General features: G+C 40.0%; 2 protein-coding genes across 4 annotated transcripts in view; one reads left to right on the forward strand and one right to left on the reverse strand.

Moving 5' to 3' along the window:
• Positions 1-22,552, reverse strand: part of LOC141406858 (prostate and testis expressed protein 13-like) — a 79,028-nt gene extending 56,476 nt beyond the window's left edge. For 2 of the 3 annotated variants that reach the window (XR_012423878.1, XM_065529209.2), the window contains exon 1: positions 22,320-22,385. The gene's annotated coding sequence lies outside the window, so the exon portion shown is untranslated. Of the gene's footprint in view, positions 1-22,319 lie in introns of all 3 variants that reach the window. The other variant, XR_010581067.2, reaches the window with a different exon arrangement.
• PATE4 (prostate and testis expressed 4) lies at positions 14,390-21,101 on the forward strand. The gene is made up of 3 exons (XM_005580094.4): positions 14,390-14,447; positions 18,901-19,017; positions 19,342-21,101. The coding sequence occupies exons 1-3, from the start codon at positions 14,390-14,392 to the stop codon at positions 19,461-19,463; spliced, it is 297 nt and encodes a 98-aa protein (XP_005580151.1). The 3' UTR covers positions 19,464-21,101.
• Positions 22,553-26,864: the final 4,312 nt, after the last annotated feature.

Raw genomic sequence — 26,864 nt, forward strand, 5'->3', positions numbered from 1 at the left:
AAAGCGTATCAGAGATTGAGAATCAACTTACTGAAATAATGCATGTAGACAAGATTAGAGAAAAAAGAATGAAAAGGAACGAACAAAGCCTCCCAGAAATATAGGACTATGAGAAAATACCAAACCTATGATTGATTGGTGTACCTGAAAGTGACAGGGAGAATGGAATAACGTTGGAAACCACATTCCAGGATATTATCCAGGAGAATTTCCCCAACCTAGCAAGACAGGCCAACATTCAAATTCAGGAAATACAGAGAACACCACTAAGATACAACCCCAAGACACATAATCATCAGATTCTCCAAGGCTGAAACAAGGAAAAAATGTTAAGGGCAGTCACAGAGAAAGGTCAGGTTACCTACAAAGGGAAGCCCATCAGATTAACAGTAGCTCTCTGCAGAAACCCTACAAGCCAGTAGAGAATGGGGGCCAATATTCAACACTCTTAAAGAAAGAATTTTCAATGTAAAATTTCATATCTAGCCAAACTAAGCTTCATACATAAAGGAGAAATTAAATCCTTTCCAGACAAGCAAATGCTGAGGGATTTTTGTCACCACCAGGCCTGCCTTACAAGAGCTCCTGAAGGAAGCACTAAGTATGGAAAGGAGAAACTGGTAACAGCCACTGCAAAAACACACCAAAATAAAAAGATCAATGACACTATGAAAAAACTGCATTAACTAATGTGCAAAATAACCAGCTAGCATCATGATGACAGGATTAAATTCACACATAACAATATTAACCTTAAATGTAAATGGGCTAAATTTCCCAATTAAAAGACACAGACTGCCAGATTGGATAAAGACTCAAGACCCATCGGTGTGCTGTATTCAGAAGACTCATCTCACATATAAAGACACATATAGGCTCAAAATAAAGAGATTGAGGGATATTTACCAAGCAAATGGAAAGCAAAAAAGGTAGGGGTTGCTATCCTAGTCTCTGATAAAACAGACTTTAAACCAACAAGCATCAAAACAAAGAAGGACGTTACGTAATGCTAAAGGGATCAATGCAGCAAGAAGAGCTAACTATCATAAATATATATGCACCCAATACAGGAGCACCCAGATTCATAAAACAAGTTCTTAGAGACCTACAAAGAGACTTAGACTCCCACACCATAATAATGGGAGACTTTAACACCCCATTGTCAATATTAGACAGATCAATGAGACAGAAGATTAACAAGGATATTCAGGACTTGAACTCAGGTCTGGACCAAGAGGACCTAATAGACATCTACAGAACTCTCCACCCAAAATCAACAGAATATACATTCTTCTCAGCACCACATAGCACATATTCTAAAATTGACCAAATAATGAGAAGTAAAACACTCCTCAGTAAATGCAAAAGAATGGAAATCATAACAGTCTCTCAGACCAAGTGAAATCAAATTAGAATTCAGGATTAAGAAACTCACTCAAAACCACACAACTACATGGAAACTGAACAACCTGCTCCTAAATGACTACTAGGTAAATAACGAAATTAAGGCAGAACTCAAGAAGTTCCTTGAAACCAATGAGAACAAAGAGACAACATGCCAGAATCACTGGGACACAGCTAAAGCAGTGTTAAGGGGAAATTTATAGCATTAAATGCCCACAACAGAAAGCTGGAAAGATCTTAAATCAGCACCCAACATCACAACAAAAAGAACTATAGAAGCAAGAGCAAACAAATTCAAACTCTAGCAGAAGACAAGAAATAACTATGATCAGAGCAGAACTGAAGGAGATACAGACACAAAAAATCCTTCAAAAAACCAGTGAATCCAGGAGCTGGTTTTTTGAAAAGATTGACAAAATAGACAGACTGCTAGCTAGACAAATAAAGAAGAAAAGAGAGAAGAATCAAATAGATGCAATAAAAAAATGACAAAGGGGATATCACCACTGATCCCACTGAAATACAAACTACCATCAGAGAATACTATAAAAACCTCTATGCAAATAAACTAGAAAATCTAGAAGAAATGGATAAATTTCTGGACACATACACCCTCCCAAGACTAAACCAGGAAGAAGTCAAATCCCTGAATAGACCAATAACAAGTTCTGAAATTGAGGCAGTAATTAATAGCCTACCAAATAAAAAAAGCCCAGGACCAGACGAATTCACAGCCGAATTCTACCAGAGGTATAAAGAGGAGCTGGTACCATTCCTTCTGAAACTATTTCAAATAATGGAAAAAGGCGGACTTCTCCCTAACTCATTTTCTGAGGCTGGCATCATCCTGATACCAAAACCTGGCAGAGACACAACAAAAAAAGAAAATTTCAGGCCAATATCCCTGATAAACATCAATGTGAAAACCCTTAATAAAATACTGGCAAACCGAATCCAGCAGCACATCAAAAAGCTTATCCACCATGATCAAGTCAGCTTCATCCCTAGGATGCAAGGCTGGTTCAACATTCGCAAATCAATAAACGTAATCCATCACATAAACAGAACCAACGACAAAAACCACATGATTATCTCAATAGATGCAGAAAAGATCTTTGCTAAAATTCAATATCTCTTCATGCTAAAAACACTCAAACTAGGTATTGAGGAACATATCTCAAAATAATAAAAGCTATTTAGGAAAAACCCATAGCCAATATCATGCTGAATGGGCAAAAGCTGAAAGCATTTCCTTTGAAAACTAGCACAGGCCAAGGATGCCGTCTCTCACCACTTCTATTCAACATAGTATTGGAAGTTCTGGCCAGGGCAATCACAAGAGAAAGAAATGAAGCATATTCAGATAGGAAGACAGGAAGTCAAATTGTCTCTGTTTGCAGATAACATGATTGTATATATAGAAAACCCCATCGTCACAGCCCAAAAACTCCTTACGCTGATAAGCAACTTCAGCAAAGTCTCAGGATATAAGATCAATGTGCAAAAATCACAAGCATTCCTATACACCAATAATAGACAAGCAGACAGCCAAATCATAAGTGAACTCCCACTCTCAATTGCTACAAAGAGAATAAAATATCTAAGAATACAACTTACAAGGGATGTGAAGGACCTCTTCAAGGAGAACTACAAACCATTGCTCAAGGGAATAGGGACACAAACAAATGGAAAAATATTCCATGCTCATGGATAGGAAGAATCAATATCATTAAAATGGCCATACTGCCCAAAGCAATTTACAGATTCAATGCTATTGTCATCAAGCTACCACTGACTTTCTTCACAGAATTAGAAAAAAAAAAAAAACTACTTTAAATTTCTTATGGAACCAAAAAAGAGCCTGTATAGCCAAGACAGTCCTAAGCAAAAAGAGTAAAGCTGGAGGCATCATGCTACCTGACTTCAAACTATACTACAAGGCTACAGTATCCAAAACAGCATGGCACTGGTACAAAAACAGACACACAGACCAATGGAAAAGATCAGAGAACTCACAAACAAGACCACACATCTACAACCATCTGATCTTCAACAAACCTGACAAAAACAAGCAATGCGGAAAGGATTCCCTGTTTAATAAATGATGCTGGGAGAACTGACTAGCCATATGCAGAAAACTGAAACTGGACCCCTTCCTTACAACTCATACAAAAATTAACTCAAGATGGATTAATGACTTTAACATAAAACCTAAAGCCATAAAAACTCTAGAAGAAAACCTAGGCAATACCATTCAGGACGTAGGCATGGGCAAAAACTTCATGACTAAAACACCAAAAGCAATTGCAACAAAAGCCAAAATTGACAAATTGGATCTAATTAAACTAAAGAGCTTCTGCACAGCAAAAGAAACTATCATCAGAGTGAACAGGCAACCTACAGAATGGGAGAAAATTTTTGCAATCTATCCATCTGACAAAGTGTTAATATCCAGATTCTACAAGGAACTTAAACAAATTTACAGGAAAAAAAAATCAGAAAATGGGCAAAAGATATGAACAGATACTTCTCAAAAGAAGACATGTATGCAGCCAACAAACAAACAAAAAAAGCTCATCATCACTGGTCATTAGAGAAATGCAAATCAAAACCATGATGAGATACCATCTCACGCCAGTTAGAATGGCGATTATTTAAAAGTCAGGAAATAATAGATGCTGGTGAGGCTGTGGACAAATAGGGACACTTTTACACTGTTGGTGGGAGTGTAAATTAGTTCAATCATTGTGGAAGACAGTGTGGCGATTCCTCAAGGATCTAATACAGAAATACCACTTGACCCAGCAATCCCATTATTGGGTATACACCCAAAGGATTATAAATCATCCTACTGTAAAGACACATGCATATTTATGTTTACTGCTGCACTATTTACAATAGCAAAGACTTAGAACCAACCCAAATGCTCATCAATGATAGACCGGATAATGAAAATGTGGCACATATACACCATGGAATACTATGAAGCTATAAAAAAGAATGAGTTCATGTCCTTTGCAGAGATATGGATGAAGCTGGAAACCATCATTCTCAGCAAACTAACACAGGAACAGAAAACCAAACACCACATGTTCTCACTCATAAGTGGGAGTAGAACAATAAGAACACATGGACACAGTGAGGGGAACATCACACACTGGGGCCTGTCATGGGGTGGGGCACAAGGGGAGGGAGAGCATTAAGTATTTGTCCTAATGGCTTAAAACCTAGATGACGGGTTGATGGGTGCAGCAAACCACCATGGCACATGTATACCTATGTAACAAACATGCACATTCTGCATATGTATCCCAGAACTTAAAGTAAAAAATAAAAAATAATAAAAAATAAAAAGAAGAACCCTATCCGATTAGGGCCCCACCCTTATGACATCATTTGACCTTGATTATCTGCTTAAAGGCCCTGCCTCCAAGTACAGTCATGTTGGGGGTAAGGGCTTCAGCACATGAATTTTGGAGGGACACAATTCAGTCCATAACAGAATGAATATTAAGTGGAATTATTGCTAATTTGTAAGGGATAATGTTAGCATTGTGGTGATGTAAGAAACATCTAATTTTTTTGAGATGTATTCTGAAGTATGTAGGAGTAAAATCAAATGATGTCTGAGGCTTTGCTTTTAAAAACTTTAGAAGAAAGGGAGGGAAAATGAAAAGATGAGAAGGGAAAGGAAGGAAAGAAAAGGAAGGAAATCAGAGCATATATGCCCAACTCTTGATAATTGTTGAATCTTGGTAATGGGTATATTGCGGTTCATCGTATCTCTTTACTCCTTCGTATGTTTGAAATTTTTTATATTAAAAGGTCTATTTTTTGTTTTGAAAAAAAAAGAGAAAGATTTGTTTAAGGCTGAAAAGCAATATTCAGTAATAAATTAGGACTTTAATCAAGCCTGTCTGTTCCTAAAGTTAAGATACTTAACAACTATGCTACATTGCTACACAGAGAGTTAGATGAAGTATTTTTTTTTTTTTTTTTTGAGACGGAGTCTCGCTCTGTCGCCCAGGCTGGAGTGCAGTGGCCTGATCTCAGCTCACTGCAAGCTCCGCTTCCCGGGTTTACGCCATTCTCCTGCCTCAGCCTCCCGAGTAGCTGGGACTACAGGCGCCCGCCACCTCGCCCGGCTAGTTTTTTGTATTTTTAGTAGAGACGGGGTTTCACCATGTTAGCCAGGATGGTCTCGATCTCCTGACCTTGTGATCCGCCCGTCTCGGCCTCCCAAAGTGCTGGGATTACAGGCTTGAGCCACCGCGCCCGGCCAGATGAAGTATTTTTTAACCTTTCAGTAAAATGTAACTGATTCTTAAAAGAAAGAGTTGCTATAATTTTTCCACAGAAATTATATGTGGCATATCCCAGATAAATCTTTTGGGTTAAGCAAATTTTTAAATTGATTAACTATAAATATTAGAATACCAATGTCTGGTTTGTATACCTTCCTTTATTCTAAGACTTGAAGTTTGAGTGATGGATGTTTAATAAATATTTAACCCTTCTTTTTTATTCATCATTGTAGTAAATACTCTTGAATCCATCTGTTTATATTTAAAGTGTGTTTCTCACAAGTACTATATTGTTGGTTCTTGTGTTTTTATCCAATCAGAAAAACTCTGCCTTTTAATTGGAGTATTTAGACTATTTATATTTAATGTGATTATTGCTATTGTTGGATTTAAATCTATCATCTAACTGTTCATTTTCTATTTGTACTTTTGTTTTTGTTCCCTTTTTCTTCTAATACTTTCTTTTGTATTGATTATTTCTAATTATTCCATTTTATTTCCTTCATTGGATTATTAAGTATAACTCTTTGTTGTTATATTTTAGTGGTTGCTTTAAGTTTCATAAAACATAGGGTTTAACTTACCACAGCCTGCCTTTGTATTAATTATGTTTTTATTTTCTGTGTTTATTGATGTTTTGACCTCTGGGCCTAACTGATCCTAGACAGATTGTCCTGTCAGAGCAAACCAATGTCTAGAGATAGTAAACAACTTGTCTATGAGTTACACCTTTCATACAAAAACCAACCAATCCAAAGCTCATAACTCCAACCACCTCCTTTATCAACCTCTTATACTCTGATTCACCATTTCCCTGCCCTAATCACTGAAGGGCCAGGTACCAGACAGCTAGAGACAGCCCTTACACTTCAGAACCTGCTAAAATGATGCAAACTAGCCAATCCCAAGCCTACTTTCCTGCCCTGAATTGCCTTTCCCACAGAAACAACAATAAAGGCTCCTGTCTATGTTTTCCCCTCACTTCGTCTCCTGACCAGTCCTGGTGCTTCTCTATGTGCCCCTCTATGTGCACCCCCTGCATAGTGTTCTGTGCCTCTTGCTTCTTGGTAACTATGAGCAAAATCTTTCTTCATGATAGTAATTTTTATATCTGCATGCCTTACCATATCTAAGTAAAACAAATTCTAGGTATTTTTTTAGTAAGCTTCAAGTTATATTAATCATCACAAATATGGTAAAAGAACATTACAACGTTCAACTTCCATTTCTCTTCTCCTGGCCCTTGTGCTATTGTTGTCATATTTTACTTAAACATATTAAGAAATTTTATAATTCCTCATTATTTTTTGTTTTGAAAACTTAACATTTTGTCAAAGAGATTTAAAACTAAGAAATAGTTGTTATACTTATCCATGTAGTTACTGTTTCTGATGCTATTCATGCTTTTGCATAGATCCAGATTTCAGTCTGATATCATTTTCTTTCTTCTTGAAAGACATCCATTAACATTTCTTATAGAACAGGTCTACTGATGATGAATTTCCTTTGGATTTCATATTAGAAAAAGTCTTTATTTTACCCTCATTTTTTAAAAGATATTTTCTCTGGGTAAAGAATTCTAGGCTTACGGGTCTTTTTTTCCCCCAATACTTTGAAGATGTTGCTTTTCTGTCTTCTGACTAGCATTGTTTCAACAAGAAATTTGTTGTCATCTTCATTCCACGGTATGTAATGTGCCTTTCCCTCTGGATGATATTCAGATTTTTCTTTTTATCACTGTTTCAAGTAACTAGGTTATGATGTGCCTTGGTGTGGTTTTCTTCATGTATCTTGTGTTTGGGGTTTTTAAACTTCTTAAATCTGTGGGCTTATTGTTTTCCTCAAATTTGGAAGAACTTGGGCCATTATCTCTTCAAATATTTTTTCTGTTCTTCCCTTTCCTTTTTTCTAATTACATGTGTATTATTCCTTTTGAAATTGTTCTGCAGTTCACCAATGTGCCGTTCATTTTTTCCCAGTTTTTTCTTTGTTTCATTTTGAATAGTTTCCATTGCTATGTTTTCAAGTACATCGATAAGCATCCTCTCCCCCAGTATCATTTGATCTCTCAGTCAACCACTCTGCCCCACTCTATTTCCAGACGTTATCTATAACTGGGCAGACCTGAGCAACCATGCCCAGTAGGCACAGAGGTGCAAAACAAACATCCTGAGAGCTTTGTCATGTGCAGCTCCCTGTGGAAGGTGCTGGCTGTTCTCCCCATATGATCATTCTTCGGCTATTTACCTAATATCACAGAATCATAAAATCCCATAGCCACTTACAATCCCCAAAACCAAGCCACCCTACCTGAGTTCCCCACAGCATTCCCAGGACAATGCTTACTCTAATCCTCCAGCTACTAAAAACTTATTACCCAAAGGCCTCCATTGTATATTTTGTTCAATTTATTATAAAATTCTCCCCAAAGTTAAGCTGAAGTCTCTGTCCCTATAATTTCCACTTATTAATTTATCAACTTTGTTATTCAAGGAACCATCATTGATCACATACTAAGTGCTAGACTCTCCATTAGTCTAAGACACTAATTGATGACCTCACAGAACTTGGAATCTAGTTTAAAAGACCACACATACATCAACCACAGCTGGCCATAGAGGCTTAAACGACAGGCCTTCAAATTAAACTACCTGATCAGGTAAGGCTTCCTTGAAGAGGGAGTGGAAGAGCAGGACTTTGAAAGCTAGTGAAGAGTTAGCTAAATGAAGAAGGGAGTTGGGGAGGGTGCCAAGAGAACACAAAATATCAAAGCATAGATTTGTCAAACAACCCAACAGACTGTTAGAAGAGAAGGTGTTTGCTATGGCCCAAATAAAGGGATAATAGGAATATAGATGGGCAAGAAAGCCAGGCAAAGAAAGACATATCTTACTGGAAGTGATTGCTGATGGGTAACAGAAGGGCTGAAGGGGATGGTGCAATGATTGCGCCTCTGAGAATATGTATTAGGCTAAATAATGACCCCCAAGGATTTTTACATCTTAATTTCTGAAACCTGTGAATGTTACCTTATATACAAAAAGGGCTCTGACGTTCTGATTAATTTAAGAATCTTGAGTTGGGGAAGTTATCTTGCATTATCTCAGTGGCCCTAAATGCAATCACAAATGTCCTTATAAGAAGGAAGTAGAGAATTTGATTATGGAAGAAAAATAGGCAATGTGATGATGAAAGCGGAGATTGGCGTGATATGCTTTGAAGATGGAGGAACAGGCAATAAGCCAAGGAATAGAGGAGGCCACTAGAAGCTGAAAAAGTCAAGGAAACAGATTCTCCATTCAGAGCCTACAGAAAGAACCAACTCTGTTGATACTTTGCTTTTAGCCCCATCAGACTTCTGGCCTCCAATACTTCAGGAGAATAAATTTGTGTTGTTTTAAACCACTAAATGTCTGATTTATTTATAGTAGCAATAGCAAACTAATACATAGCACTTAAGCCAAATATTACAGAATTGAATTTCTCATTTACTATGGTGCAGTTACAGGAAATCAATAACAAAGGACTCCAAAGGTTGGGAAATATAGCAAAAAGCACACTCATCTGCCTCAGTGATGACTTCTAGAAAGGATATCTCCTTTTATCTCAAATATAAGTTTGCTATACACTGTCATGGGTTCAAACCCTCTGCTACCTGCTAGCTGTGTGGCCTTGAGTAAGTTACTGAACCATTCTGAGCTTATTATCTCATCTGCAAAAATGAGACAATCGTACATATCTCATGGGGTTTCTGTAAAACAAAGGATATGAAAGGAGGAAAGGTAGGTAATTCATATTAAGATCCTAGAAAGTGCCAAGTACCAAACACCCAAGAAGAAGGACATGGCTGAGGTGGAAACAGGGAAGATCTTAATGATGGTTATTTTGAAATGAAATCCAGATCTGTTAGCTAGGGTAGATGTCAAAGGCTTCATCCAGCTGGTGCCACACACAGACAAGGGCACCTGGGCAAGGAGAACAATGAGATAATGGCCACAACTGGAATGAGGAGCGGGTAGGAGTGACCTTGGAGACAGCAGTTGAAAGGATTACATTTAACAAGAAGACTGAGATGTTTAAGGGGCAAAAATAAAGAAATCTTATTCCAGAAGGTTTTTTCTAAATAAAATTGAAGGATATGGGATGAGGTTAGAAATGGACTGTTTCCCTAAAGAGTAAACAGCAAGGACATTATTTGAGACATATCTGAGAATAGTTGAGACATAGTTCTAGCTCTAATACTAAAAGAGCTAACGTTGGCCGGGCGCGGTGGCTCAAGCCTGTAATCCCAGCACTTTGGGAGGCCGAGACAGGTGGATCACGAGGTCAGGAGATCGAGACCATCCTGGCTAACACGGTGAAACCCCGTCTCTACTAAAAAATACAAAAAAAAACTAGCCAGGCGAGGTGGCGGCGCCTGTAGTCCCAGCTACTCGGGAGCCTGAGGCAGGAGAATGGCGTGAACCCGGGAGGCAGAGCTTGCAGTGAGCTGAGATCCGGCCACTGCACTCCAGCCTGGGCGACAGAGCGAGACTCCGTCTCAAAAAAAAAAAAAAAAAAAAAGAGCTAACGTTAAGAAAATATCCAGAAAATGCGTGGAGATCCCAAGAAGGACCTCACCCAAAACATTTCTGGAGAAGCCCTTCTTGCATCTCTTCCTGCATCCCTAAACTTCTAATCTCCAAGAGATTTGCTGGGAACCTCCAAGAGCCTATCTAGATATTCCCAGCACCCAAGCATAGGAAATATTCAAGGTTTCCAAGGAGTGAAGATGACAATGCTGGACGTTAGAAGCCTAGGAGAAAAAACAACCCTTGGCTGGGCATGGTGGCTCATGCCTGTAATCCTAGCACTTTGGGAGGCCGAAGCGGGTGGATCACCTGAGGTCAGGTGTTCGAGACAGGCCTGGCCAACATGATGAAACCCCGTCTGTACTAACAATACAAAAATTAGCTGGGTGTGGTGGCAGGCACCTATAATCCCAGCTACTGAGGAGGCTGAGGCAGGAAAATTGCTTGAACCCAGTGGTTGGAAGTTGCAGTGAGTCAAGATCGCACCACTTCACTCCAGCCTGGGCGAAAAGAGCGAAACTCTGTCTCAAAGAAAAAGAAAAAGAAAAAACAACCCTTGCCCAAGCCTTAAACCGGGGAAAAATTTTTCAGTATTGGAGTAAGCTGTATCAGTATACCGACATATTACATAAAACTCTCTAGAAATCTTTGAATTCTGAGATTCATATGTCATCCCATTTTATAAGTCATTGTCCTAATGATGAATAGACACTCTTTCACTTAGTATGCATAAGAAATTTCTAGGGAACCAGAAATCTGATAGTATTGCTGTATTAGGCCATTTTGCATTGCCATAAATAAATACCTGAGGCTAGTTAATTTATAAAGAAAAGAGCTTTTATTTTGGCTCATGGTTCTGCAGGCTGTAATGAAACACAGTGCCAGCATCCACTTCTGGAGAATCCTCAGAAAACTTATCATCATGGAAGAAGGCAAAGGGGGAGCCAGCACATCACAGGGCAAGAGAGGGAGCTGGAGAAAGGGAGGGGAGGTTCCAGGCTCTCTTAAACAACCGGGCCTCACATGAACTCATAGAGTAAGAATTCACTTATTACCACAAGCTCAACATCAAGCCATTCATGAGGGATCCTCTCCCATGACCCAACGCCTCCTATCAGGCCTCACCTCTGACATCAGGAATCACACTTCAACATGAGATTTGTAAGGGACAAACATCCAAACCATATCATTCTGTCCCTGGTCCCTCAAATATCATGTCCTTCTCACATTGTAAAATACAATCATCTATTCCCAACAGTTTCCCAAAGTGTTAATTTGTTCCAGCATCACTCAAAAATCTAAAGTCCAAAGTCTCATCTGATTCTCTAAGCAATTTCCTTCAACCTATGAGTTTATAAAATCAAACACAAGCTATTTACTTCCAAGATACAATGGTAGTAGAGGCATTGAGTAAACATTCCCATTCTGAAAGGGAAAAATCAGCCAAAAGAAAAGGACAAGAGGCCCATCCAAGTCTGAAATCCAGCAAGACAGTCATTAAATCTTAAAGTTCCAGAATAATCTCCCTTGGATCCATGTCCCACATCCTGGGCATGCTGGTGTGAGAGGTGGGTTTCCAAGGCTTTGGGAAGCTCTGCCTCTACGGTTGTGCAGGGTGCAGCCTCTGTGGCTATTCTCACAGATTGGAGTTGAGTAGCTGTGGCTTTTCCAGGCTCAAGATGCAAGCTGCCAGTAGCTCTACCATTACGGGATCTGGAGGGTGGTGGCCCCTTTCCACAGCTCCACTAGGCTGCTCCCCAGTCGAGACTCTTGTGGGGGCTTCAATACCACATTTTCTCTTGGCATTGTCCTAGTAGAGCCTCTCTGTGGGGGCTGTACCCTTGAAGCAGGCTTCTTCCTGAGTACCCAGGCTTTTCCATACATCCTCTGAAATTGAGGTGGAAGCTGCCAAGCCTCCTTCAATCTTGCATTTTGCACACCTGCAGGCTTAGCACCATGTGGAAGCTGCCAAAGCTTATGGCTTGCACCCTTCAGAGCAATGGTCCAAGCTGTACCTGAGCCCCTTTGAGCTGAAGCTGGAGCTGGAGTGGCCAGGGTGTGAGAGCAGTGTCCCAAGGCTGCACAGGGCAGAAGGGCCCTGGGCCTGGCCCCTGAAAACATTCTTTCCTCCTAGGCCTCTGAGCTTGTGATAGGAGGAGCTGCCTTGAAGATTTCTAAAATGCCTTCATGGCCTTTTTCCCATTGTCTTAGATTTTATTAGCCAAGAGCTATTATCCAATAAAAGGTATTATTATGTAATAATGTATTATTGGATAATAGCTCTTGGCTCCCTTTTAGTCATGCAAATATATCTAGTGAGTAGTTCCTCCATAGGCCACTTCAGTTCCTCTCCTGAAAACATTCATTCCTTCTTTGCCACATGTGAATTTTCCAAATTTTTATGCTCTACTTTTTTTTTTTTTTTTTTTGACTGAGTTTCGCTCTGTCACCAGGCTGGAGTGCAGTGGTGTGATCTCAGCTCACTGCAACCTCCGCCTCCTGGGTTCAAGCGATTCTCCTGCTTCAGCCTCCCAAGGAGCTGGGACTACAGGCATGCACCACCACACCCAGCTAATTTTTGTATTTTTAGTAGAGACGGGGTTTCACCATATTGACCAGAATGGTCTCAATCTCTTGACCTTGTGATCCGCCCTCCTTGGCCTCCAAAGTGCAGGGATTACAGGCTTGAGCCACTGCGCCCAGCCTCTACTTATCTTTTAAATGTAAGTTCCAACTTTAAGTTATTTCTTTCCTCCCATACGTAATTATGGGCTGTTAGAAGCAGCCATATCACATCCTGAACACTTTACTGCTTAGAAATTTCTTCTGCCAGATAACCTAGGTCACCATTCTTAAGTTCAATCTTCCACAAATTCCCAGGGCTTGGACACAATGCAGCCAAGTTCTTTGCTAAGGCATAGCAAAGGTGACCTTTGCTCCAGTTCCAAATAGCTTCCTCATTTTTATCTGAGACTCCTCAGCCTGACCTTTACTATCCATATGTCTATCAGTATTTTGGTCACAACCACGTAACAAGTCTCTAAGAAATTCCAACATTCCCCCATTTTCCTGTCTTCTAAGCCCTCCAAACTCTTCCAACCTCTGACCATTACCCAGTTCCCAAGCTTCTTCAACATTTTCAGGTATCTTTATAGCAACACCCCACTTGTATCGATTTTCTGTTAGTGAATTTTTGCATTGCTATAAAGAAATAGAGAGACTAATTACTAAAGAAGAGAGATTTCATTGGCTCACAGTTCTGCAGGCTGAACAGGAGGCATGGTGCTGGCATCTGCTCCTGGTGAGGGCCTCAGGGAGTTTGCAATCATGGTGAAAGGCAAAAAAGGAGTTGGTGTATTACATGGCAAGAACGGGAGCAAGAGAGAGAAAGGAACAAGAGAGAGAAGGGCAGGGGAGGTTCCACACTTTTTTAAACAACCAGCTCTCACTTGAACTACAAGAGCAAGAACTCACTCATTACAATGAGGATGGCACCAAGCAATTCATGAGGGATCTGCCCCCATGACCCAAACAGCTCCCATTGTGCCCCACCTCCAACATTATGGATTACATTTCAGCATGAGATTTGGAGGGGACAAACATTCAAACCATATCAATCACACTCACACACACATGCAGACACACAGAGAAAAAAGAGTGAGTAGAGACTGTAGTCCCAGCTACACTGGAGGTTGAAGCAGGAGGATTGCTTAACCCCAAAAGTTTGAGGCTGCAATGAGCCCCTGCACTCCAGCTTGGGTAACAGAGTGAGACCCTGTCTCTTAAAAAAAAAGTGGGGAAAAGACAGATACGGGGCACGGAAGGCAGTGGGAGGATGAAGAGTCGGGGTGGAAATCTAATTCAACTTTAGCCAGAAGCATTCCCTGACACTGCTCACCAGCCTGAACTTTCCACATTAGTACAGACTTATGGCTCCCTAAAAGAAAGGAGTGGGGAAAGGACAGTTCTGCCTCATGCCTTTATCAGGGACTCCTCCCTCCTTTCTATTTACTGGCTGTGATCAAACATCTAAGCTTTATAAAGCAAGCTAGTGGCTGTCTTTTCCAATACCTCACTCAGCACACCTTCTGTCGCCCGAACAAGCATCCAATGAGGAAAATGAACACACTGCTCCTCGTGAGCTTATCTTTTCTCTACCTCAAAGAGGGTAAGTTTGAACAATGGGGGTGGAGGGAGGCAACTTAGGGGTGCTGTTCTCTAAACCTCTACTCTCCAAGTCTCACTCACATGCTCCAGCTCAGACCTGAAGACTCAGTACAACCTGAGTTTCAGGATGTCAGAGAGATCATATACAACATACTAATCCAGAAGAAAATGTACTGATTGCAGGGAAACAGGACAGCAAATTTCTGACTTCATATTAATTGACTTTTCATCCACACTTATCTCATTTTGGTCCCTTACTTTCTTAATACACTTTTCTCCTTTATTCTCTCCTATACTCTCCTAGTTTTCCTTTCCTCTGGCTACTTCTCAGAATATTTCGTAGGATTCTTTATTCTAACCGATCATTAAACACTGGGATACCTCAAGGCTTTATGCTATCCAGTCAGACCCTCATCTATATCAACTTATCCACTTCCACGGCTTCAGTTATAATCTACATGCTGAAAATGCCCAGTTTTATATCCTAGCCAGATTTCTATTCTGAGCTTTAGTCTTTCATCAATAAACACCTCTTACACTTGGAAGTCACTCTTGAAATCTCCCTCTCCCTTAACACTCACTAAAAATTAGTGAATGATTCCTACGCTTTCTACCTATCAAATGTGATTCAAATATGATTATATTTCTACCTTATATTTCTATTTTGCTACCTTTTGACACTTAGTAAGAAAGAATAAACCATAAAAGAATTATAAGAAAATGTGACATAATCTGTTTAGTTACAAGCTTAGAAATGAGAAAGGCCTTTCTAACTATGACTCAAAATCCGGAGCTCTTAAAAGAGAAACTGACAAATTTGACACATGAAAATCAAAATATTCCTCATGGCAAAAATAAAAAATGTAACTCACATCACAAACAAATGGCTCATATCCCTGATATGTAATGCCTCCTTTAAAAAAATCAAAAAGGAAAAGGCCAACAACCTAATAGAAACACGGGCAAAGTATGTAGATAGTTCACACAAAAGAAAATTTAAATGGTTATTAAACATATAAAAAGTGCTCAATCTCACTCATACTAAGAAAAATGCAAATTAAAAGAACACTGAAATACCATTTTAGACCTATCAGATTGGCAACATCCAGGAGTTTGGTAAAATACTTGAGTATTAAAGTTGTGGTGACACAAGAATTTTCCAAGCATTGATAGCAAGCGAATATATAGTTCATCTCCTCTGGCAGGCAATTCGGCAATACCTATCAAAATTACGAAAGTGTTTACTTTTTAATCCAGCAATTCTGCTGGTATGAAATTACGTTACAGATATACTCCAACACAAATGAAATATTTTCAGCATTATTTATTGCAGCAAATAATATCAAAAAGTGCAAATAACTTAAATTCTCTTAAGAGACTGATTAATTAAAGCATGGGACACTACAATGGAACACTGCACATTCAGTACACATTATTCAAAAAATCGAAGTGCAGAGTATGTATAGTATACTGCCAATTATGAAAAGGGGTTAAAAAGATACACGTGCATATTTATATTTGCTTGAATAGAGAGAAAATCAATCTAAAAGATATAAAAGAAATGAATAAAACTAGTTTCCTTTATTTGGCAGATGAAAACTGGATAACTAGCTGGCAAGAGTGGGAGATCAACTTTACATAACATTCTTTTTCTATTACTATTTAGTCATATCAACGTATTATCTATTTCTAAATAATGTATTTTTAAAATGTTGAAGTTGGAAATACTCAGAGATTAAAGATCAGAGAGACAATTATTCGAAGGGCATTATCAGTGTACTGCGCAGCCTGCTCCAACTCCAGTGAGAGAGAGAAGCCTCATGAAAGTTGCTTCAGGGAGAAATTGATAGTGTCCTCTGGTGTTTGGAAGGTACAGTGGGCTTGAGGAACCTAAAGGTGAGAGGGAGCCTGAGGCTACAGCCCTGAAATGGTGGGACTGAGAGACAGCTGAGCTGCATTACATACAAGCAGGGAGGATATGCACACATTCCCCTGGATCTGATCTGGGCCATGCCATATCAAGCAACTCAGAGTCTTGAGCTGTTTAAAGTTCTATCCAAGAGGACTGTCTGGAGGAACAAGGTATTCTAGCAAGGTGTGGGCCACTAGCTTCTTACAGCTGAGAGAAAATATAACCACCAGCTGCAGGAAATACACCATACAGCAGTGGACTTGAATATTTTTGTTGGGGAAATCCTGAAGAACCCACAAATGTTTCCCTGACTCAAGGAACTCAAGAAAATGAGTTCTCCTGGCTCAAGAAAATGAGTCAGCTTTTATTAAACACAAAGTCCAAGACACTGGGTTTTAAGTAACTACCATGGACAAAAGACGATGGCACCAGAGCCAGTCCGATGAAATCTTTCCTGTCCTTTACCTGTCCCCCTCCCTCTCACCACCTGAAATGGGTCAGAAGCTATCACTCATAAGCCAGAGGTGAGTAGGAGAAAACCAAGAAGAGAAATAGAGAAAAAGTCAAAGCCACCCTCTCCTGCCCATTACAAACACCTAAGCAAGCCTGAGCTATGTGTCTGTGCATACGTGTGTGCGTGTGGGTGGGTGTGCATGGGCATGCATGCAGGGAGAGTGGGTTGCTGGTGAGAAACGTGGGCTTTTAATGAAATAGAGCCATTTTATTATTATTGCATGGGACTCGATGCATAAATTACTGAACCCAAATTATTCTTATGCCCAAACGTGATGGCAAGACTTTTTTGTTTTCTAAAAGTACATAGACAAGTTAGCAGCCTTGCCTGAAATTACCTGCAGGACTAGGAGAACTAGCTTTAGAAAGAATACTCAAATGGGTGGTGGGCAGAAGAATAAAATTGTTTTCTGTTTGCCCCTTTTAAGTCCCATATTGACCTGCTAGATAAATGTAAATAGGATCAGATTACTTCCTTGCTTAAAATTTTCAATAAATTCCCATTGCTCATGGATCAAAAACCATACTCATGTCTTTGGCCTAGGAGGGCTCAGGAAGTTGAATCTCTGCTCACCTGCCCAGCCGTGTCTCATAGCACAACCCACTCCATTCTGTGCGCCAGTTACCTTAGCATTTTTGTTCCTCAGCAGACAAGCTTATTTTCATTGCTATTCCCTCTGCCTGAAATGTTCTTCACTCTGCCCACACCACACCACCCGCTTACATGGCTGACTCTTACTTATCATCAGGTCTCACCTTACAGCCCACTCCCCACAGAAAACTTTCTTGGCTCTCTAAGAACAGTTAGTTCTTCCCTCTTAAATGCTCTCATTGCATGTTTAACTATTTCTTGATATTACAATACAATTGTACTTATTTGGAGGGATTGTTTAATGCCTGTGTCTCCAGCATGTATGTAAACACTTGTTTATCTTTGCATTACCAGCACCTAAAAAATGTCCAAAATGTGGAAAGTGCTCAAAAATCAGCAACTAACATCATCCTTTCCCTCTAAATAAGAGGAAAAGAGAAGGACGTTCACACTTACCACTTTAATTCAACATTGTTGAGTGAAGGGAAAATGAATAAACTTTAGGGTTACGCAGAGGCAATTGGATTTATCATTAAGAGGTTGTTAGCAAAAAGACAGTCTTGATGGAATAGTGAGAATGGAATTCAGAATGAAGAGATGCCACAAGACCATTCCCAAAATTGGACATAAATCAATAGCACTCAAGTTCTCCTGGGCTCCATATAAGTTCTGATTCTATAACCTTGGAACGTCTGAGATGAAGATTGAAATACTCTACTTTCTTTCCCCATCATCACTATCACTTAGTTCTTAAATCTAAATTACCCATAGGTTCCAATGTCATCTCCCTACCCTGCATCTCCTCTCCTCTTACTTCCTGGTCACAGGGACTCCCAGATCAGCTCTCTCTCTGCCTGGTTGCGGTTATTCCCTGAAAAAAAGAGAAAGGCCAGACCAAGCCAGATGGAGCTATCAGAGGGTGTAATCTCAGTCAGTCCACTCTAAACATGCCATTTTCATTCCTATCTCTGTGTTCTCCCTCATTATGACTACCTATCTGGAACACCTTCTCTGCCCATCCCCTGCCCCCACCTACCCAAGTTTAACCTACATCTCAAGAGCCCGCTCAAGTCTTTAGCTAAAGTATTCCCCTATTTTTCCAGCCCACAGTAATCTACCTGTTGCTATACTCTTAATCTGCACCACAGGATTTATCTGGTTGACTATATATTATCCTTGCTGTTCTTTTATTATTTCACATGTTTATCTTGCCTTCAAATATAAATGGACCCTATTCAGGTCACAGAGACTGTCTTATCTTTTTTATCCACCTCCTAGCTTAACTTACAAAGCTAAATTAATCAGGAATTCCACAAATACCAGCTAATGGAGTGAGTGGACAGTATAGTCAATATGCAACCTCTCACTGATGCTGAAAACTCACTTTCCCATTGTCCCATGATCCAGCCTGAATATTCTATTCTCTCCACCCTGCAGTTATGGGTCTGAAGTGTAATACCTGCATATACACAGAAGGATGGAAGTGTATGGCAGGCCGAGGCACTTGCATTGCAAAAGAAAATGAGTTATGTTCAACAACAGCCTATTTCAGGGGTAAGTGGGGCTCATGAAGACTCTAAAAATGCCTGCAAAGAACCATCACTCTTGCTAGTGCCTGGAATAAAGAACTCAATATCATTTAGTCCTGCTAGGAGGTAAGGCAAGGAATAAAAGAGGGGGCAAGAAGGGATAATTTTCAACTTCGCACTGTGTAGGGTTTGGTATCCAGAGCCAGTCACAGTGGCGATTGGGAACATGAACCCAGTAGTCAAGGAAGGAGACCCAGTGTTAAGTGCTATTCCTCTTGGTGGTGAGTTTTAGTACATCACTATTAAGGCAATCTCCTCCAGCATTTATAACAGGCTTCTTCATTTTTAGGAAACAAACATATGTACTCAACACATATGTGTAAGTATAAGTGCAAGGAAGAGAAGTACTCCAAAAGAGGCCTGTTGAGAGTGACACTGTGCTGTGACAGAAACTTCTGTAACATCTTCTAATGGAGCTTAGGAACTTGCAGAGGATCATCTGATCAAGATCCAGAATCAAGACCAACCAGCATGAACTCTGTTATTTCCCACACCAAATTCCACATTGGCGTAAGATCCCAGAGAGCGCCCCAGGGGCTGTGTCCTCGCTGCAATGAAGGGGCTCCCCACACCCAACCTCTACCACTAGATCCCTAAAACCATGAACATTGAAGCAAAATCCTCCATGAGCTATGCTTACTCTTTTGTCTTCTCCTGGTTTCTGATTTCTATCCCTGTGGTAGGCTAAATAATGGACCCCCATATATTTCTACATCCTAATCTCTGGAACCTGTGAATGTTACCTTATATGGCAAAAGGGACTTTGAAAATGTGATTAAGGATCTTGAGAAGGGGAGGTTACCTTGCATTATCTGGGGGGCCCTAAGTGCAATCAAAACGTCCTTGTATGATGCAAGTAAAGGGAGATATGACGCAGAAGAGGAAAAGATGATGCGATGATGGAAGCAGAGATTGGAGTCATGTGCTTTGAAGATGGAGGAGCAGGCCATAAGCAAAAACTAGGAGGCCATTAGAAGCTGACAACATCAAGGAAATAGGTTCTCCCCTCAGAGCCTTCAGAAACCAGCCCTGCCAACACCTTGATTTAAGCCCTATAAGACTAATTTTGGATGTCTGGCCTCCAGAACTTTAAGGGGGTGTTGTTTTCAGCCACTAAGTGTGTATTGTTTTAAAACACTAAGTTTGCAATAATTTATTATAGCAGCAATGGGAAACTAATACAATCCAAATAAACTTCTAGGAATTCAAATCACTGTTAAGCCTGAGTACCCAGGGGTCAGTCTAGGTGACAACAGCATCCACCACTCAGGGCCTGCGCTGACCTGCAGGAAGACAGGATTACAGAGCAAGTGCTATGAATGAATGTGGAGATCAATTTATGGATTTTAAACTTCACAACATGCCGCAGATAATCCTTTAGGTATATCTGTGGTAAACGGTGCCTCGCTATGTTCTGAAGCAGTCAAACATAATGTCCTAATAGCTCAATTTGTCAGTTCCTCATTAGCTCGTGTACTCACTAAAATTCTTTTAACAGGTAATGCCCCTGTATTAGTCTGTTTTCACACTGCTGGTAAGGATATACCCAAGACTGGGCAATTTATGAAAGAAAGGGGTTTATTGGACTTACAATTCCACGTGGCTGGAGAAGCCTCACAATCATGGCAGAAGGTGAAAGGCACTTCTCACATGGTGACAGACAAGAGAAGAGAGATTGTGCAGGAAAACTCTCCCTTATAATAACCATCAGATCTCGTGAGACTTCCTATCACGAGAACAGCACAGGAAAAACCTGCCCCCATGATTCAGTTACCTCCCACCAGTCCCTCCCACAACACGTGGGAATTCAAGATGAAATGTGGGTGGGGACACAGCCAAACCATATCAGTCCCCTTCTTAAAACTCTCCTCTTTTAGCTCCTATGACTGTACATTTGTAGTTCTCCTACCTCTCTGAAGTATCCTCAGTGAGGGTCTCTGGGGACATTGTTTTGATTTGTTATTGTTTTTATATTCAGATCTTTAACCTATGTGAAGCCACCTTTGTAATATTGCCTTAAGTAAAGATCCAGTATTATTTTTCTCCATAGAATGAGTCAGATTTTTTAACACCATTGACTACAAAGTCTATCCTTTCTCCATTCACTTGTTATACAATTTTTATCATTAATTATAAAGGGAAAAAATCACTGTTTTTTCTACTATACTGTCTCACACACAACACTTCTGACACGAAATATGTGGGGTTTTCCACACCAACAAATTATCCAATTCCCCAGTGCACACTGACTGCTCTAAAATTTAACTCAATTCTGACACTAATTGTCTAGAGTTAGTTCAGATCCCACAGACAAAGGGCTTAGTCCCACAAGACTGCCCCCCAACTGCAGATGCCAATCACAAATTGTGGGTCCTCAGATTATGCACAACTTAGGTCCAAATTGGAAATTCCCACATTCCCCTCCTCAAGTTCAATAATTTGCTAGAACAGCTCACAAAACTGAGGAGATAATTTGCTTACGATTACGGATTTATTGCAAAGGATATATTAAAGGACACAGATGCACAGCCAAATGAAGGGGTACATAGGGCAAGGTCTGCAAGGGTCCTGAGCACAGGGGTTTCTGTCCTTGTGGAGTTTGGAACGCACCACCCTTCCAGCACACAGATGTGTTCTTGTTCACCACGCAGTAGCTCCAAAAACCCTTTTAATTAGTAATTTTTAATGGCGGATTCATTGTATAGACATGATTGATTATTAATAAATGATTGGCCACTGGTGATTAATTCAGCCTCCAGTCCTCCTTTCCCCAGAGGTCGAGAGGCAGGGCTGAAAGTTCTAACCCTCTAATCACATGGTTGATTCCCTTGGCAACCAGCCCTTATTCTGTGGTTATTTAAAGGCTTTGCAAAAATCACCCCACTAATATAAACTCAGGCATGGTTGAAGGATTTGTTGTAAGACATGCAAATGCTTCATGAACCAAGGACAAAAAACCAAATATTACAATACAAGTTGCTCCTATTGCTCTTATCACTTAGAAAATTACAAGCGTTTTAGGAGTTCTGTGCCAGGACGTGGACAAAAACACCAAAATTTACAGTTTACCCTTGAACGATATGTGGGTTAGAAGGGCTAACCCCTGCACAGTCTAAAATCCACATATAACTTTTGACTACTCAAAAACTTTACAAACAGCCAATTAATACTTATTTTGTACACTGTAAGTACTATATACTATATTCTTACAATATTCTAGAGAAATCTACAGAAAAGAAAATCATAAGAACCAGGAAGTACACTTACTATTCATTAAGTGGAAATCATCTTCATAGACGTCTTCATCCTCATTGTCTTTACATTGAATAGGCTGAGGAGGAAGTGGAAGAGGAGGGGTTGGTCTTGCCATCTCAGGGGTAGCAGAGGCAGAAGAATCCACATCTAAGGAGACTCTCAGAGTTCAACCCTGTGTTGTTCCAGTATCAATTCTGTATTTATTATATCACAGTATCATATACATACAAATATGTTTGTGTGTGGCCGTGTGTGCATGTATATAAAATTTTCCATTCTAGGCTGGGCACATTGGCTCACGCCTGTAATACCAGCACTTTGGGAGGCTGAGGCAGGCGGATCATGAGGTCAGGAGATCGAGACCATCCTGGCTAACACGGTGAAACCCTGCCTCTGCTAAAAATACAAAAACTTAGCCGGGTGTGGTGGCAGGCGCCTGTAGTTCCATCTACTCAGGAGGCTGAGGCAGGGGAATGGCGTGAACCCGGGAAGCGGAGCTTGCAGTGAGCCAAGATCACACCACTGCACTCCAGCCTGGGCAACAGAGCAAGACTCCGTCTCAAGAAAAAAAAAAACTTTCCATTCTATTCCGTTCTCTATTCATGCTATGGTCTGAACATTTGTGTCCCACCAAAATTCATATGCAGAAACCTAATAACCAGTGCAATAGCATTAAGAGGTAGGGCCCTTCAGAGGTGATTATGTCATAAGGATGGGGACCTAATGAATAGGATTGCTGTCCTTATGAAAGAGGCCAGAGGGAGCTTGTTTGCCCCTGCCACCATGTGAGGACACAGCAAGAAGGCATCATCTGGAAAGCAGAGGGTGAGCCCTCACCAAACATGTAATTTGTTTGTATCTTAATCTCAGGTTTCCCAGCCCCTAGAATTATAAGCAATAAATTTGTATTGTTTATAAATTACCGAGTATATGGTATTTTTGTGATAGCAGCCCAAACACACTAAGAAATTTGTTTTTGAATGAATACTGTGCTATTTTTTTTTTCTATAGTTTTGTAAAATGTCTTTAAATCTGGTAGGGAAAGTTCCCTCATTGTGCCATTTCTTTGTCTGTTGGCTCTCAGTTCCATTCCTGCCCATTACTGCTCTTCTCTGAATTGCAGGAAATTCGAAACCAGCCTGTGGCTCTGGCAGTGGCAGCAGCAAACAACTGCAGGAGACTGCCAGCTAACATAATAGAACATTGATTTTGTATCCTAAGACTGTGGAAATTGCTTTCAGCTTAAGAAGCTTTTAGGTTGAAACAACGGAGTTTTCTAGATATGGAATCATGTCATCTGCAAACAAAGGCAATTTGACTTCCTCTCTTTCTATTTGAATACTCTTTACTTCTCTTGCCTGATTGCCCTGGCCAGAACTTCCAATACTATGTTGAATACGAGTGGTGAGAGAGGGCATCCTTGTTTTTTTGCCAGTTTTCAAGGGGAATGCTTCCAGCTTTTGCCCATTCAGTATGATATTGGCTGTGAGTTTGTCATAAATGGATTTTATTATTTTGAGGTATATTCCTTCAATACCTAGTTTATTGAGATTTTTTAACACGAAGAGATGTTGAGTTTTATTGAAGGCCTTTTCTGCATCTACTGAGATAATCACGTGGTTTTTGTCTTTAGTTCTGTTTATGTGAATTACTTTTATTTATTTGTGTATGTTGAACCAGCATTGCATCCCGGGAATAAAACCTACTTGATCATTGTGGATAAGCTTTTTGATGTGCTGCTGGATTAAGTTTGCCATTATGTGAGGATTTTTGTATCAATGTTTACCAGGGATATTGGCCTAAAGTTTTCTTTTTTTGTTGTATCTCTGCCAAGTTTTGGTATCAGGATGGTGCTGGCTCATAAAATGAGTTAAGGAGGACTGGCTCCTTTTTAATTGTTTGGAATAGTTTCAGAAGAAGTGGTATCAGATCCTCTTTTTACTTCTGGTAGAATTCAGCTGTAAATCTATCTGGTCCTGGGCTTTTTTTTGGTTGGCAGTCTATTAATTACTGCCTCAATTTCAGAACTTGTTGTTCGTCTATTCAGGGATTCAGCTTCTTCCTGGTTCAAGTCTTGAGAGAGTGTATGTATCCAGGAATTTATGCATTTCTTCTCGATTTTCTAGTGTTTTTTGCATAGAGGTGTTTATACTATTCTCTAATGGTTGTTTATATTTCTGTGGGGTCAGTGGTGATATTCCCTTTAATATTTTTATTGTGTCTATTTGATTGTTCTGTCTTTTATTAGTCTAGCGATTGGTCTATTTTATCATTCTTTTTTTTTTTTTTTGCAAAACCAACTCCTGGACTCATTTACTTTTGAAATTTTTTGTGTCTCTTCTTAAATTCTACTCTAAGCTTGGTTATTTCTTGTCTTCTGCTAGCTTTGGGGTTTGTTTGCTCTTGGTCCTCTAGTTTTTTTAGTTGTTATGTTAAGATATTGATTTGAGATCTATCTTTTTGATGTCAGCATTTAGTGCTATAAATTCCCCCCATAACACTGCTTTAGCTGTGTCCCAGAGGTTCTGGTACATTGTGTCTTTTTTCTCGTTAATTTCAAAGAACTTCTTGATTTCTGCCTTAATTTCATTATTTACCCAGGGGAACACACACTGGTGCCTGTCAGGGGTTGGGGGACAGGGGGAGGGAGATCATTAGGAAAAATGCCTAATGCATGCTGGGCTTAAGCCTAGGTGATGGGTTGGTAGGTGCGGCAAACCACCATGGCAGGTGTTTACCTGTGTAAAACACCTGCACGTCCTGCACATGTATCTCAGCATTTAAAATAAAAATAAAATAAAATTTCAAAAAATATTGTAAGCTGATTTTATACCCAATGTATTTGTCAGGGTTCTCCAGAGGGACAGAACTATATATATATATATACTTTAAAAACTCCCATATATATGTGTGTGTGTGTGTGTGTGTGTGTGTGTGTGTGTGTAGGTATCTATATGGGAGTTTTTTAAGTATTAACTCACAGGATCACAAAGTCCCACAATAGGCTGTCTGCAAGCTGAGGAGCAAGGAGAGCCAGTCTGAGTCCCAAAACTGAAGAACTTGGAGTCTGATGTGTGAGGGCAGGAAGCATCCAGCACAGGAGAAAGATGGAGGCTGGGAGGCTAACCCAGTCTACTCTTTTCACATTTTTCTGCCTGCTTTACATTCTAGCTGTGCTGGCAGCTGATTAGATGGTGCCTTCCAGAATAAGGGTGGGTCTGCCATTCCCAATCCACTGACTCAAATGTTAATCTCTTTTGGCAACACCCCCAGACACAACCAGGATCAATACTTTGCATCCTTCAATCCAATCAAGTTGATACTCAGTATTAACCATCACAACCAGCAACCTTTCTATATGGATTCCCCTTATTATCCCATATAAATGCTATATCATCTGCAAATTATTTAATCAGAACACAATTTCTTTTTCTTTTCTAGAATCATTGAAAAAAGTCACCTTTCCTTAGGATTTGTGTATTTTCAAAGTTATTTTCCTTCATTATGCTGAAAAATTATATTGTAGTATTTTTGTATCCAGTGTTGCTGTTGAGAATTCTGAATTGAATCTGATTTGTTTCTATTTAAATGCCTATTCCCTGTCTCTGAAAGCAACTAAAATTTTCCCTTCATCACATGCTCTTTAATCTCACCAAACTGTAAGTGTAGGTTCTGCCTCATGTTTCCTGTTTTGCACTCTATGCACCCGTTCAATTTCACTTACTTCATTTTCTTGTTATTTTTATTTTGGGGAGTACATAGTAGGTGTATATATTTATGGGGTACCTGAGACATTTTGATGCAGATATGCAATTTACAATAATCACATCAGGTTAAATGTAATATCCATCACCTTAAGCAGTTACCCTTTGTGTTGCAAACAATCCAATTACACTGTTTTGGCTATTTTTAAACATAAAATTAATTTTTTTTAGATGGAGTCTCGCTCTGTCACCCAGGATGGAGTGCAGTGGCGCAATCTCAGCTCACTGCAGCCTCCGCCTCTCTGTTCAAGTAATTCTCCTCCCTCAGCCTCCCGAGTAGCTGGGATTTCAAGTTTCCACCACCATGCCTGGCCTTTTTTTTTTTTTTTTTTCATACTTTTAGTAGAGACAGGGTTTCACCACGTTGGCCAGGCTGGTCTCGAACTCCTGACTTCACGTGATCCACCCACCTTGGCCTCCCAAAGTGCTGGGATTACAGGCATGAGCCACCACACCCAGCCACATTATTTTTTTCTATATTCATCCTGATATGCTATCAAATAGTGGGTCTTATTCCTTCTTTCTATTTTTTGTACCATTAACTATCTTCACTTCCTCCACACCCACCTCCTGCCCCACCACCCTTCCCAGCCTCTAGTAACCATCCTTCTACTCTCTGTCTCCATGAGTTCGATTGTTTTAATTTTTAGTTTCCACAAACAAATGAGAATATGTGAAGTTTGTCTTTCCATGCCCGTGGCTTATTTCACTTAACATAATGACCTCCACTTCTACCCATGTTGTTGCAAGTGACAGAATCTCATTCTTTGTATGACTGAATAGTACTCCATTG

Source organism: Macaca fascicularis, chromosome 14 (assembly GCF_037993035.2).
Source record: "Macaca fascicularis isolate 582-1 chromosome 14, T2T-MFA8v1.1".
Taxonomy (NCBI): Eukaryota; Metazoa; Chordata; class Mammalia; order Primates; family Cercopithecidae; genus Macaca; species Macaca fascicularis.

What these genes read in the sequence shown, in the direction of transcription:
- PATE4 (XM_005580094.4), top strand. Translation starts at nt 14,390, where the DNA reads ATGAGGAAAATGAACACACTGCTCCTCGTGAGCTTATCTTTTCTCTAC. An exon ending in TTTTCTCTACCTCAAAGAGG is followed by an intron (nt 14,448 to 18,900) that starts GTAAGTTTGAAC and finishes TCCACCCTGCAG; the next exon opens with TTATGGGTCTGAAGTGTAAT. An exon ending in AACAACAGCCTATTTCAGGG is followed by an intron (nt 19,018 to 19,341) that starts GTAAGTGGGGCT and finishes CTTCATTTTTAG; the next exon opens with GAAACAAACATATGTACTCA.